General features: G+C 37.8%; 1 protein-coding gene across 6 annotated transcripts in view; it reads left to right on the forward strand.

The window, feature by feature from the left end:
• Positions 1-13,001, forward strand: part of LOC110162079 (ral guanine nucleotide dissociation stimulator) — an 88,511-nt gene that overhangs the window by 38,508 nt on the left and 37,002 nt on the right. For all 6 annotated transcript variants that reach the window (XM_055162080.1, XM_055162082.1, XM_055162081.1 and 3 more), the window contains one exon: positions 12,653-12,957. In XM_055162080.1, the coding sequence (XP_055018055.1) occupies positions 12,653-12,957 (305 nt within the window). The remainder of the gene's footprint in view (positions 1-12,652; positions 12,958-13,001) is intronic.

Below are 13,001 nucleotides of genomic sequence, written 5' to 3' on the forward strand. Positions count from 1 at the left end.
AAATATTATAAAAAATTAATTTCTTTTAAACAGTAAACAAAACTTTTCAAAAAGTAAAGTTCAGCACTAACAGTTCCAGCATGAAGGTTTATTTAAGCTTCAGATTTTTGGCCAGAAAAAACAACTTATCCACATTGTCTGCAGTAAGTGAAGATCTGCTGCAGGTACAACGTCCGCAGTAGAGGTTGGAAATACATTTTTGCTCGAGACAGAGTTCGCGGGGCTCGGGGGGAGTGGAGATTCTGTGCTGGCAAAAGGTGAAAGTGAGGACTGTGGTGCGACGACTGTAGTTTTATTATGAGGATTCACGAAGGCGGTCGCTCTAACTGTCAAGCGCTGCAGGAAACACTGCCCCAATCACGGACAAGTTCCTCATGAGCAGTGTTGGGGAGTAACAGATTACATGTACTGGAGTTATGTAATCAGAGTACAAATGATGAGTATCTGTATTCAGTTACTGTTTCAGTGAGTGGTAATTGGATTACATTTACTTTGTTGAAATAAATTACACAGCGGGATTTTCCTGTTTTCACATTTCCCCCTTTTTTTTTTTTTTTTTTCGGTAATTCCACTCATTGGCGGACACTAAACCAGGACTAAACCAGGACTAAACCAGGACTAAAACCAGGACTAAAACCAGGTCTAAACCAGGTCTAAACCAGGACTAAAACCAGGTCTAAACTGGGACTAAACCAGGACTAAACCAGGACTAAACCAGGACTAAAACCAGGTCTAAACCAGGTCTAAACCAGGTCTAAACCAGGTCTAAACCAGGACTAAAACCAGGTCTAAACTGAGACTAAACCAGGACTAAACCAGGACTAAACCAGGACTAAAACCAGGTCTAAAACCAGGTCTAAAACCAGGTCTAAACCAGGACTAAAACCAGGTCTAAACTGGGACTAAACCAGGACTAAACCAGGACTAAAACCAGGTCTAAACCAGGTCTAAACCAGGTCTAAACCAGGACTAAAACCAGGTCTAAACCAGGTCTAAACCAGGATTTAACTGGACTAAATCATGCTGCATGGACCGTGTCTCCTCGTCTTCTATCAATAATATTTTTAATTTGGTTCAAGTAAAACTGGGCTTTTTAAATTTTCTTTTATCAGACAAAACATCTTATGTGAAGATTTCCTCGTCTTTGTTTCTCTACAGCAAATCAAGTAATCCAAAGTATTCAGATTACATTACTCACTTTAAGTAATTTAATGGATTACGTTACCATCTACATTTTGGGGTGTGTAATCTGTAATCTGTAGGGGATTACATTTTAAAAGTCACCTTCCCAACACTGCTCATGAATATTAAAGAGCCAAGCCTCCATGTAGCTGCACATGTAGTGACCAAACGTAAACACACATAAACTGAGCAAACTCACTTGTGCACAACCCTGCACCAAACCCACAGTCCTGTACAGAAACGGTTCAGCACAAATACATGAACTGTTACACCCTTAATAAACACGTATAAAAACACTGTAACAAATAAAGTGTTATAGAGCTCCAGTGCAGAATGGTTTTGTTCCATAAAGATCGGTAAATCCAGGGCTGAAATGATCCAAATGATTCTAGTGAACGTGTGTGGAGTTTAAAAAACAGTGTCGCACTCTAAATCATAGCTGTGAAACTAAAAGTCTTACTTAAACCACTAAGTTTGTGCAAAGTTAAGAAAAAACGCCCATTTTACTCATCAAAACAGTGAAAATGTCAAATGTGTTGCATAAACAAGTGAACTTTCTCCAAACAGCCAACACAACTGTAGCTCTTTCACAGAATAATTTAGTAAAATATACCAAAAAAACAAAACGCTTGGAGATATATCGATACAGCAGCCCACGATATCGATACTGTATCATCACATTAAACGATACGATATGTCGATATTTCAGTACAGAGAGCTTTTTACAAATATTTGGAGACTCTGAATCTGTGTCAGTCCAGACGGGAGTGAAAACATAATACATATTTGTGTTTACTGTGGTTTTCAAAGTCGCCCACGTGTCCAAAAATATTCTCTAACAAAACTATTTAGATCTCAAATGACAAAAACAAAGGTTATTTTTAATCCAAACTCGTCTATTCTTGTTCAGAGTGGACTGTAGACTCCCTGTGCATCACCCGTAAAATCCTGAATCACCACATTTTTTCCCTTATCTATGCATACATTTTCTGGTTTAGGATCTGTCAGATGGTTTGGAGATGTTATTGCTTTGTCTGGAATGTTACACAGTATGGCATTAAACCTTTCTATCCTCATGGAAACCAAACCAGACCAAGTTACAGGTCAGATCTGTGGCGAGAATGTCTGTTTTTGTATGTATTTTTGAGCTATAAAACCACCTGTAATTGAATACAATGTAAGTTAGAGCTGTTTAATGTCACTCTATGGAATATTCCAAGCAGAGATTTGACGTATCCATAGCAACAAGCAGGTGACGGACGCTCCACCAGAACAGTTACACAATGCACCTTTGAGTTAGGTTGGTTTTCAGTGCAATAAAAACATCCAAAATGAAAAAAAAGAAGAAAAAAACAAACTAAAACGCAACAAAAACACTCTTTTATTTTAGTTAATTTTTTTCCGAAAAAGTTACACAATGCACCTTTACGATCTCATGGTGGCATAAAGACTAATTTGTGTGTGAAAATTACAGTCTATTATTCAAAAAGGAGCATTTTTTATCATTGTGGGATCGTCTGTATCGAGTATTGAGTGAATTTCTCAGTACTGAAATCGAGTTTGTAATTTTAATATCGTGACACAACACTCGTCCATGAAAGGTGCACTGTGTAACTTTTCCGGTGGTGATGTTATTGGACAAAATTTACTGAAAATTTGGTTTACAACAGTGGTTCTCGAACTGTGGGTCAGGAAGTTGAACTCTGTATCTTTAGTTTTTTTGTTTGTTGTTGGTTTTGGCTCACATAAAGTCTTAATTCTATTTAACAGATGAAATATGGACAATTTATAAATTTTTTAACAAAGCAATTTGATATAGTTCAATAAAAATAAAGGCTAAATCATGGCTATGAAAATAAAAGTCTTTGTTAAACCACTTCTTGTGCAAACTTCATGTAAAACACCTATTTTAATCATCAAAACAGTGAACATGTCAAATATGTTGCATAAATGTTCCTTTAAACAAGCAACAAAACTGTAGCTGTAACAAAATAATTTAGTAAAATACACCAAAAAATACTCTTGGTGATATATCGATACAGCAGCCCATGATATCGATACTGTATCATCACATTAAACGATACGATATTTTGATATTTCGATATTTTTGCACACCTCTACTGTGTAACTTTTCAGTGTTGAGGGCGAGTGAAACTTGGTTTACAACAACAGTGGTTCTCAAACTGTGGGTCAGGGTCCCAAACGGGAGCTCAAAAGTTAAACTCAATATATCTTTTTGTTTGTTTGTTTGTTGTTGGTTTTGGCTCATGTAAAGTCTAAATTCCCTTGAAGAGATGAAATATGGACAGTTTCTAAAAAATAGTACAGTACAATACAAAAAAAGAGAAAGAAATTGGGTAAAAATTATATTTATTATGCATAGTATGTCATTTATTTTGTTATACGTAAATATTTGTAAAGTTTTGTAAAGTTTCGTCATCATTGTTCAGAAGCAAACGTATCATTTTTGAATTTTTGAAACGTTTTTCTTCTTCCTGCTACTTTTCGAGAAATGTGCTTTTCTGTTGTGTATGTGTGTGTCGTATGTTTATAGAGCTGCTTGATTATGGAAAAAAATCATTATCATGATTATTTTGGTCAAAATTGAAATCACGATTATTCAAAAAAAAATTTTTTTACTTTTATGATGCATTTATTCAGCATTTTTCTCTCAAAAAAACACTTTGTTATGGATAATTTACACAAAACTTTCAAATTGAAGATAAATTCAGGCTACAGATATGAACCTCAGAGCAGTTTTGCGACGTATAAAATATAAAATGAATAAAATAAACTTTGAACATGAAATAATGCAGAAAAACAAATGTCTCCAAAATAAACTAAATATCCAGCTGTATTGTAGCTATATTTAAAAAATCAAATAAATATACTTATTTTTATAAAAAAAAAAAAATCCCAAAATAAACTTTGTTATGCTTCGTTTCAACTTGATTATATGAGTTTGGAGATCGTTTGATGCACAAATCGAAATTGCAATCAAAATTAAATTATTTGCACAACCTGATATGATTATTGTTTCTCTCTATGCACAAACTCAAAATAAAAACAAATCGAATCGAACCCTGTAGCGATAAGAGTATTTTTGTTAAAATTGGGAAATAAAAATGTGTTCACGACAAAAGTAACTCAAAGTAATGCAAAGTTATGGCTCTCAGGTTGCATTTTTGGGACTGTAATATTGTAATTTTAGAGCTGTAACTCATAATATTTCATGTATTACAGTTTTAGAGTAACTTCCCCAACTCCGTCCAGGACTAAAACCTCAGAAACTAGACTAAAGCCAGACCGAAGCGGGACTCTACAGCGGACGTCTCTCTTCACGTGTTCCTCTTCGTTTAATTCTCCGTCTGTTATAATGAGCTGAATCTCACACCGCTGTTTGATTTGGGACGTGTTTAAATTTAGCCGTGTGGAGGACTCAATAGAAATGTCGTACTGTCGTGTCACTTCCCCGAGTCACCGCGAAACTGAACACCACATGTACTTTATTTACCGCTTCAAATTACACACTTAAAGAGTATTTGTGTTGCAAAGATAAGGAGAGGCACAATAAGCTTTAGTTTCTGCCTACATTTGTCAGTGACTTATTAGTGTTTGATTTGATTTGTTCTGCAAACTGAACATGTTTTATTTTATGACATCAGACTGAATCGACTGTAATGAGTTAAACATTGACCAAATAAAAACACTTGAACATGAACTAAATCTGATCTCTGGGGATGCAAATGTTACCAAAAAAACTAGGGGTGTGCAAAAATATTGAAATATCGATATATCGTATCGTTTAATGTGATGATACAGTATCAATATCGGGGACTGCTGTATCGATATATCGCCAAGTGTATTTTTTGGTATATTTTACTAAATTATTTTGTTACTGAGCTGTAGTTTTGTTGCTTGTTCAGACACATTTTGACATTTTCACAGTTTTGATGAATAAAATGTGTGTATTTTATATTCACTTTGCACAAGAAGTGTATCGAGATATGTATCGTGGCCTACGTATCGAGATATGTATCGTATCTGCAACTTCTTAATGATACCCAGCTCTAATAAAAACACAGTTTGTTTTTGTGAATTTTAAAAGAATTACTGTGTCTTAGTATAATAATATTCTTTATAGCTCTTAAAGGGCCTGTACTTGTGAGTTGTTTCCACATATTTCAGAACAAATATGTTTTTGTTGACTAGATTAGTCAGACCGGCACCACCTAGTGCCTCTGCTCAATTTCATTTCTCTCCAGCGACTAGGTCAGGAATCAGAATACACTAGACTGTTTGCAAAAATCCCGGAAGTGCGAGTTCGGGCACCAGCCAATCAGTGAAGAGCCATACATTCAGTGTTGGCAATGATTCGCAAGATCGAGGATTTAAAGCCGGAACAAAGACAATGTTTGGTGAATTTTATCAAGGGGAAAGACGTTATTGTCCTCCTTCCTGCGGGGTTTGGGAAAAGCTTAATATATCAGTTATCATCGTTAGCGGCGCATTACATACATCACGACCAAACAGCAGCAATTGGTTAAATAAAAAAATACCTGCCTACCGTCGAGCGAAAACGTCTGCGAGGTCAGACAGTTTCTACGAAGTGAAACCGTCTGATGAATCAGGATACAAATAGCCTATACTGTAAGCAAAATAAGATCACTGTGTTCTGTCTGCATCTAATTATAAGTGTTTTATTGTCTAATAATCAGGAAGTGCGCTAACATGCTAGTTGTTGTGAGCATTAACATGACTCAGTGTAAAGTGCTTTTGAACTCTTTGCTGTAAATAATTAGGAATTCCTACGAACAGGAATTATGATGCTCTGAACGGAAAAGGTAAATGAGGATTTATTTTCATTTTGGACCCACCAACATGTTTGAAATGACTTTGACATGACTATTTTTGGTTTTTAAAGTAAATATATTTGTATGTATTTTTTCAAACTGCTCTTTTTGATGTGAGCATGTGGCACTTTTCACTATTGATTATTAAATTAGCTGTGAATGATTTCCAATAATTTAAGAGCCATGATCAGATCAGATTACTGGTCTGAGGCTTTTAGATCCAGAACGAACAGTTTTAAAAGGAGCTTCATTCCAGCTGTTGTTGTACTTATGAATAAATTGTAATCTATTTATCTATCAATTTTAGTACGTTTGTCTTGGAAAAATCATGTGTTTTTCATATATTTAATATTTTTGGGGATTTTAGTCATGTGTGATGAATGAATTTAACTATTATAAATAATAAAATATAAATTATAAATAAATTCTGTGCCGATACCCACGTGACGGTCCAATAGGGCTGGGTATCATTATGAAGTTGCCGATACGATACACAGGCCACGATACGATACATATCTCGATACAGAGAGCTTTCGATTCAATATGATATCTCTTAAATCGATTCAATACAGTTCTCTAAAAATTAATCATGTCTGTGATACTAAAAGTCTTTGTTAAACCAATGTTTGTGCAAAGTTCATAAGAAACACAAACATTTTATTCATCAAAACAGTGAAAATGTCAAATGTGTCGCATAAAAAAAAGTTTCCTTCCTCTAAACAAGCAACAAAACTGTAGCTCTGTAACAAAATAATTGAGTAAAATATACCAAAAAGTACGCTTGGTGATATATCGATACAGCAGCCCACGATATCGATACTGTATCATCACATTAAGCGATACGATATATCGATATTTCAATATTTTTGCACAGCCCTACTTGTCCAAGACAAAAAAAATGCTCTTATTCTGCATAAAAACTGCTCACCCTGCTCTAAACACGCTCTGAAATCTGATTCTTGTTTTGATTCTTGTCTTTTCGTCAATTCTTGTGGACACTTTGAACCGAATCTTGTTACCGAAACATAAATCGCAACTCTAATCACAATCATTTACCAGTTTATTTTTCCCAAATTGTCCAATTGCCCGAGTTTCCAAGGCCACTAAAACTCAAACGGCTTTCCGATTTGTTGCACAGCGGTCGGTCTCTCCTTGAGCTCTCGTTAATGTTAAAACCAGAGACAACAGCGTCTGAATGGGCCGTTTGTTGGGCTGCATTGATTTCCCGGCCGCCCTCCTGTTGTTGCGAGCCTGTAGCCGAGAGCGCGCACGTGAGCCGAGGGCGTGCGCGTGATCCCGGGGGCGTGCACGTGATCTCGGGGGTGTGCACGTTTGCAGCTGTCCAGGGCTTTCCCACACAAACAGAGAAACCGGTCCAGGATCAAATTAGACTGGGATAAAGAACTCGATCGTGTTACAACTGCGCTTCTAAAATGAGTTTGTGTGTCATCTGTTACGGTAAAACGTTAATTTGAAAGCAATTTAGAGATTTAAAGCAACACCGTGTAACTTTCTGGAGGCGGCAGGAGAAATAGAAAGTTAAAACCCGACTTTGGAACATTTTTCTTGGACACAAACATGAGAAAATTACACGTAGACCAATCAAAACTAAACTGGGTCTTGACGAGAACCAAACCTGGACTAGACCGGTACTAAACCACTAGATCAGGACCGAACCAAGTCTACATCAGGACTGCATTGTGTAACTTTTCTGGTGGAGAATCCAGTGGAGAGATGTTATTGCTTTGTCTGGAATGTTCCACACTATGGTATTAAACCTTTTTGTCTTGATGGAGACCAAACCAGACCAAGTTACAGGTCAGATCTGTGGAGAGGCGACCCCGCTCACAGTCAGAATGCCTGTTTTTTGTTTTTCTAGGTACTTTCGAGCCATAAATCCTACATCTGTAATTGAATAAATGTAACTTAGAGCTGTTTAATGTCACACTGTGGAACATTCTAGACAAAGCAATGACATCTCCATAGAAACAAGCAGGTGACGGACCCACCACCAGAAAAGTTATATAAAGCAGCTTTGAGTTACTTTGGTTTTCAGTAAAATAAAAACATTTGTTCATTTGATACTGGTGTCATGATTCGATACATGTGTTTGGTCGATACGTGTCCCTCCATGTGCGAGAAGGAGCGAGACACAAACAGTGGGTCAGTCTGCAACGTACCGAAGCACAAATGTGGATTTAACGATGATTTGTACAAGAAATTCAATGCTTTCAGTTGCGTTGGGGACAAGTGTGAGTCCATGTGCACAGTGTATAAAGCAGCACATATGTTTCTGTGTCCAGTGGGAAAAAGTTTTTCCAGGTGAGAGTCGCTCAATGTGGATGACGAGGCCCCGCCCCCCTCCCCCCGTACTCTGTCCTGGTTTTGACAAACACAAATCTGGTCACACTGACCTGTATTCACCTGAGTCATGTCTTTTAATCCAACACAAGTTGAACCACATCAGCGACACAAGAGCTGGAGTTTTATCTTCTCTTAGTTTATGTAAATTAGTGATGTGGTTTTAAGTTTTGTTTCTGTGAGATTTGAACAAAACTGAATTAAACACATTATAATGTCAAACAGCTGATGTGGATCTAGAGTCGTTATGTTTATATGTCGTAAAGTTGAATTTATTTATGCAGATTAGTGCAGATAGTAATAATAATGATGATCATTTTAATATAAAAACCTTAATGATTAATCGATAATCGATCGTTAATTCTTCCGACGATCGAATGCCCGTCCCTAATTTAACCTTTATTTTTGATTGAACTGTAGAGATTTGATTTGAAATATATTGTATCGAATCGGAAGTGCTCTGTATTGAGACATGTATCATATCGGCATCTTCTTACTGATACCCATCCCTAATTACCACATGACATCACAAGGTGGAACAGAGTGTTGTCAGTTTGAGGGTTGCCTGGACAAATCCAGACTCATCGCTGTACCTGTATAACAAATACAGACAAATATCCTTCTGGATTTCTAGGCAAGTTTGAGGGAAGAACTCAGCCTAATAAATCTGCAGGTTTGTGCGTTAAACATGTGTGAATCAAAACACCCTCCAGCTCTGTTTGTGATGAGGAAACCACGTTATAAAACATAGATGAGAAAATCGCGTGCTCCAAACGGGAACAAACCCTGGATTTCTGGATTTCGTAAAAGATGCGCTCCATTTGTCTTGTCCTCCTCCACGCGGTAACAGATCGTCCTGTAACAGCGGCCTGTGTCTTTTCCCACAGTCTGCACATTACACAGACTGTTTCCATGGTAACGACAGTGATGGAGCACACACACCAAAGACGCCGCACGCCGAACGAGACAGACGGGGGGGGAATATACGGGCTGGACTGAAGCTCTAAAACGTGGACAAAACCCGGGATACTGTCTCTGAATTCTCACGTTATTTCACCTCCTTTAAATTACCCATATGATGTTATTTTCTGATCTATGTTTAAATATTTTCTCATCGTAAACAGACCTGGAGTTGTGTTTTGTTTTATTTAACTCCATATTCACCTTCACTAGAATCATTTTTAGGATTTCACAACCTGGAATTGCCAATCTCTACCGAAATAAAGGTAAAAAAGGAACTTGGAACAGAGCATTTTTGAGCTTTGGAGATGGAGACAAACTAATAATAAAGAGTTACTCAAACATGGAATGAAACAAAACACAACTCCAGGTCTGTTTTTGAGAAGGGAACAACATTATAACACGACTTAAAGCTTAAAAGAGTCAATTTTGCGAAATATAGGACCTTTAAAGCAGAGAAAAACAAAAGAAAATGTATTTAAAATACTGTATTTTTTGGACTATAAGGTGCACCATTTACAAAAACTATAAGCGCTGAAAAAAACAGGTCACTCCTTGTGCGCTGATGCAGTCCATTTCTGTCGGACTAAGGACCGTAAATTGGGCATTACTCTGTGAGGCTCCTGACTACGGCAGCCGTAATGCTCCAACAATCCATCAAGCGGTGCGGCTTCGTAGTTTATGAAGGTCGTACTAAAACATTTTGACAGCTTTTTGAGTGCCGTGTACCACAGAAAATCAGTTCAAGGTCAGTAAACACAACCTGAATTAATACATAAGGCGCCTCATAGTCTGAGAAATATGGTAGTCTCCTCATTGTAAACAGACCTGGAGTTGTGTTTTGTTTTATTTAAATCCATATTCACCTTCACTAGAATCATTTGGATGATTTCACAGTCTAGAATTGCTAATCTCTACTGAACTAAAACTGAAAAAAGGGCGAGCTGTTAACTTAAAACTACAGCTTCATGACATCACAAGTTGGAACAGAGTGTTTTGGGCTTTCGAGATGTAGACAGACTCATAATAAAGGATTAAACACAACTCCAGGTCTGTTTTTGAGGAGGAAACAACATTATAACACGACTTAAAGCTTAAAAGAGTCAATTTTGTGAAATATAGGACTTTAAAATGGAGAAAACCAAAAGAAAATGTATTTAAACTACCGTATTTTTTGGACTATACGTTGCACCAGATTATAAGGAGCATTAAGTGAAACAAACGGATGACACTTGAGACCGATCCTTAGTCCAGGCGTCCACGATCCATCGGCAGATCGTGGCGTAATTCAGCTTTGTGCACATTTGTTTACGTTTTACAGAAACAAAACTTAAAACCACATGACTAATTTGCGTAAACTATAAGCGCTGAAAAAAAACAGATCGCTGATTGTGCTGCTGATGTGGTTCAGCTTCTGTCGGACTCCGCGAGGCTCCTGACTACAGTCGCCGTAACGCTCCGACAATCCATCAAGCGGCGCAGCTTCGTAGTTTACCAAAGTCGTACTAAAACATTTAGATTTTTGCGCACTGTCGCTTTTTGAGAAAATTTAAGGATTTTAAGTGTGCCTTATAATCCGAAACATACGAACACAACTCCAGGTCTGTTTTTGAAGAGGTAACAACATTATAACATGACTTAAAGCTCACAAGAGTCAATTTTGTGTAATCAAGGAGCTTTAAAACGGAGAAATCCAAAAGAAAATGTATTTAAACTACCCCCAGTCGACTGTCCTGCTGTTTCATCACAGTTGTTATAATAATAGGGCTTTGCTGGACTAAACTAGCAGTGAGACTAGCAGTTTATATTTTGGATTCACATAATGACAAGGCACTTTGGAGGACTAAACAAAAGCTTGACCAGGACTGAACCAGGTCAGAACCAGAACTAAACCAGGATTCGACCAGGACTATTATCAGAACTGCGGTGTAAGAGCACTGAAAACGAAAACAATTTTGCTGTTTTGTCTGTTGTCGTTTGAGGATGCATTGGCTCTGATTAACTTTTCTGGTGGAGGGCACGTCTGGAATGTTCCACAGTACGGCATTTTAAACCTTTCTATCTTCACTGAGACAGAACGAGCCCAAGTTACGGGTCAGATTTGTGGAGAGGCGACCCCGCTCATAGTCAGAATGTCTGTTTTTCTCTGTATTTTTGAGCTATAAAACCACCTGTAATTGAATAAATGTAAAGTAGAGCTGTTTAATGTCGTACTGTGGAACATTCCAGCTGACGTCCTCGCTACGTTCACTCACAGGATTTGAGTTTGGATCATTAGAATCATTTGAAGTTCCTAAATGTCGTCAATAGGACCACTGTGTTGACATCAGCGGTTTTCTGTAGCGCACATTTTACAAATCAGTGTCAGACGTCCTACTTTCGGGCTTTAAAGGTGCACTGTGTAACTTTTCGGTTGGGTTTCTGGTCCGTCTATCTGGAATGTTCCACAGTGTGACATTAAACAGCTTTACTTTACATTTTTTTCAATTACAACTGGTTTTATAGCTCAAAAATACCAAGAAAAACTGACATTCTGACCGGTAACTTGGTCTGGTTTGGTCTCCGTGAAGATAGAAAGGTTTAATGCCATACTGTGGAACATTCCAGACAAAGCAATAACATCTCCATGGAGACAAGCACTTGAATAGTTCTCAGTAGTTTCAATTCTGAATTCCCTGGAAATAGATGCGTTTAAGGCCAAACTGTGAGACATTTTAGACAAAGCAATAACATTTCCATGAAGACAAGCAGGTGGCAGAGAGTTACACAATGCACCTTTAAACGTGGGATTATAGAGATATACTGTAGTTCTTGTTATGTGTGAACTGAAAACCTAAAAACTAAAAAAAAAAACTTTCTTTTCAGTGCTGACTTTGTAGTGGTATAAACTTTGAAAATTGTTAGCAAAAGTTTTCAGCTCTCTTTGCTTTGTTTAGGTGCCCAAACACATAATTAAACTAAAATAAACCAGAACAAAGATTATGGTTAAGAAAATAAATATAAAAGCAGTTTATTTTATCGTAATAAGAGTATAACACCAAGAAAGGTGTGTGGGGTTGAAAAATACCTGAGAAAAAGTAAAAAAAAATGTCTTCAAAAAAGTTACTAAAATAAATGTAATATAATATGTGTATGTAAACTGCTTTAAATGCCACAATGTTATACAGTTGTAGGGAGTATTATCTGTCACATAAGGGTGAGTTGTTGTACAGTTGTAGGACAGTTGTAGGGAGTATTATCTGTTACATAAACCAGATCTAACCCTTGTCTTTTTTTCTCTGTCTCTCGTTCCTCAGAGCTCCACTCAGGAGATCGGGGAGGAGTCCGAGGAGGATGCGGTCTTCACCATCACGCTGCGGAAGGTGCAGCTGCATCACTCGGCCAGTAAGGGTCAGCGGTGGCTGGGCGTGGACTCGGAGGCGGCGCTGAGCCTGTACGAGACGTGCAAAGTGCGCACGATTAAGGCGGGGACGCTGGAGAGGCTGGTGGAGTACATGGTGACGGCGTTCAAGGACAGAGACTCCACCTACGTCACCATCTTCCTCTGCACGTACCGATCCTTCGCCACCACCAGACAAGTGCTGGACCTGCTGCTCAACAGGTGCGCTTCAGGTCGTCCTCGGATTCTACCACGCGGCGACGTCG

The sequence above is a fragment of the Boleophthalmus pectinirostris genome, unplaced genomic scaffold (assembly GCF_026225935.1).
Source record: "Boleophthalmus pectinirostris isolate CB_2022bp ecotype Guang Dong unplaced genomic scaffold, ASM2622593v1 HiC_scaffold_4, whole genome shotgun sequence".
NCBI classification, from domain to species: Eukaryota; Metazoa; Chordata; class Actinopteri; order Gobiiformes; family Gobiidae; genus Boleophthalmus; species Boleophthalmus pectinirostris.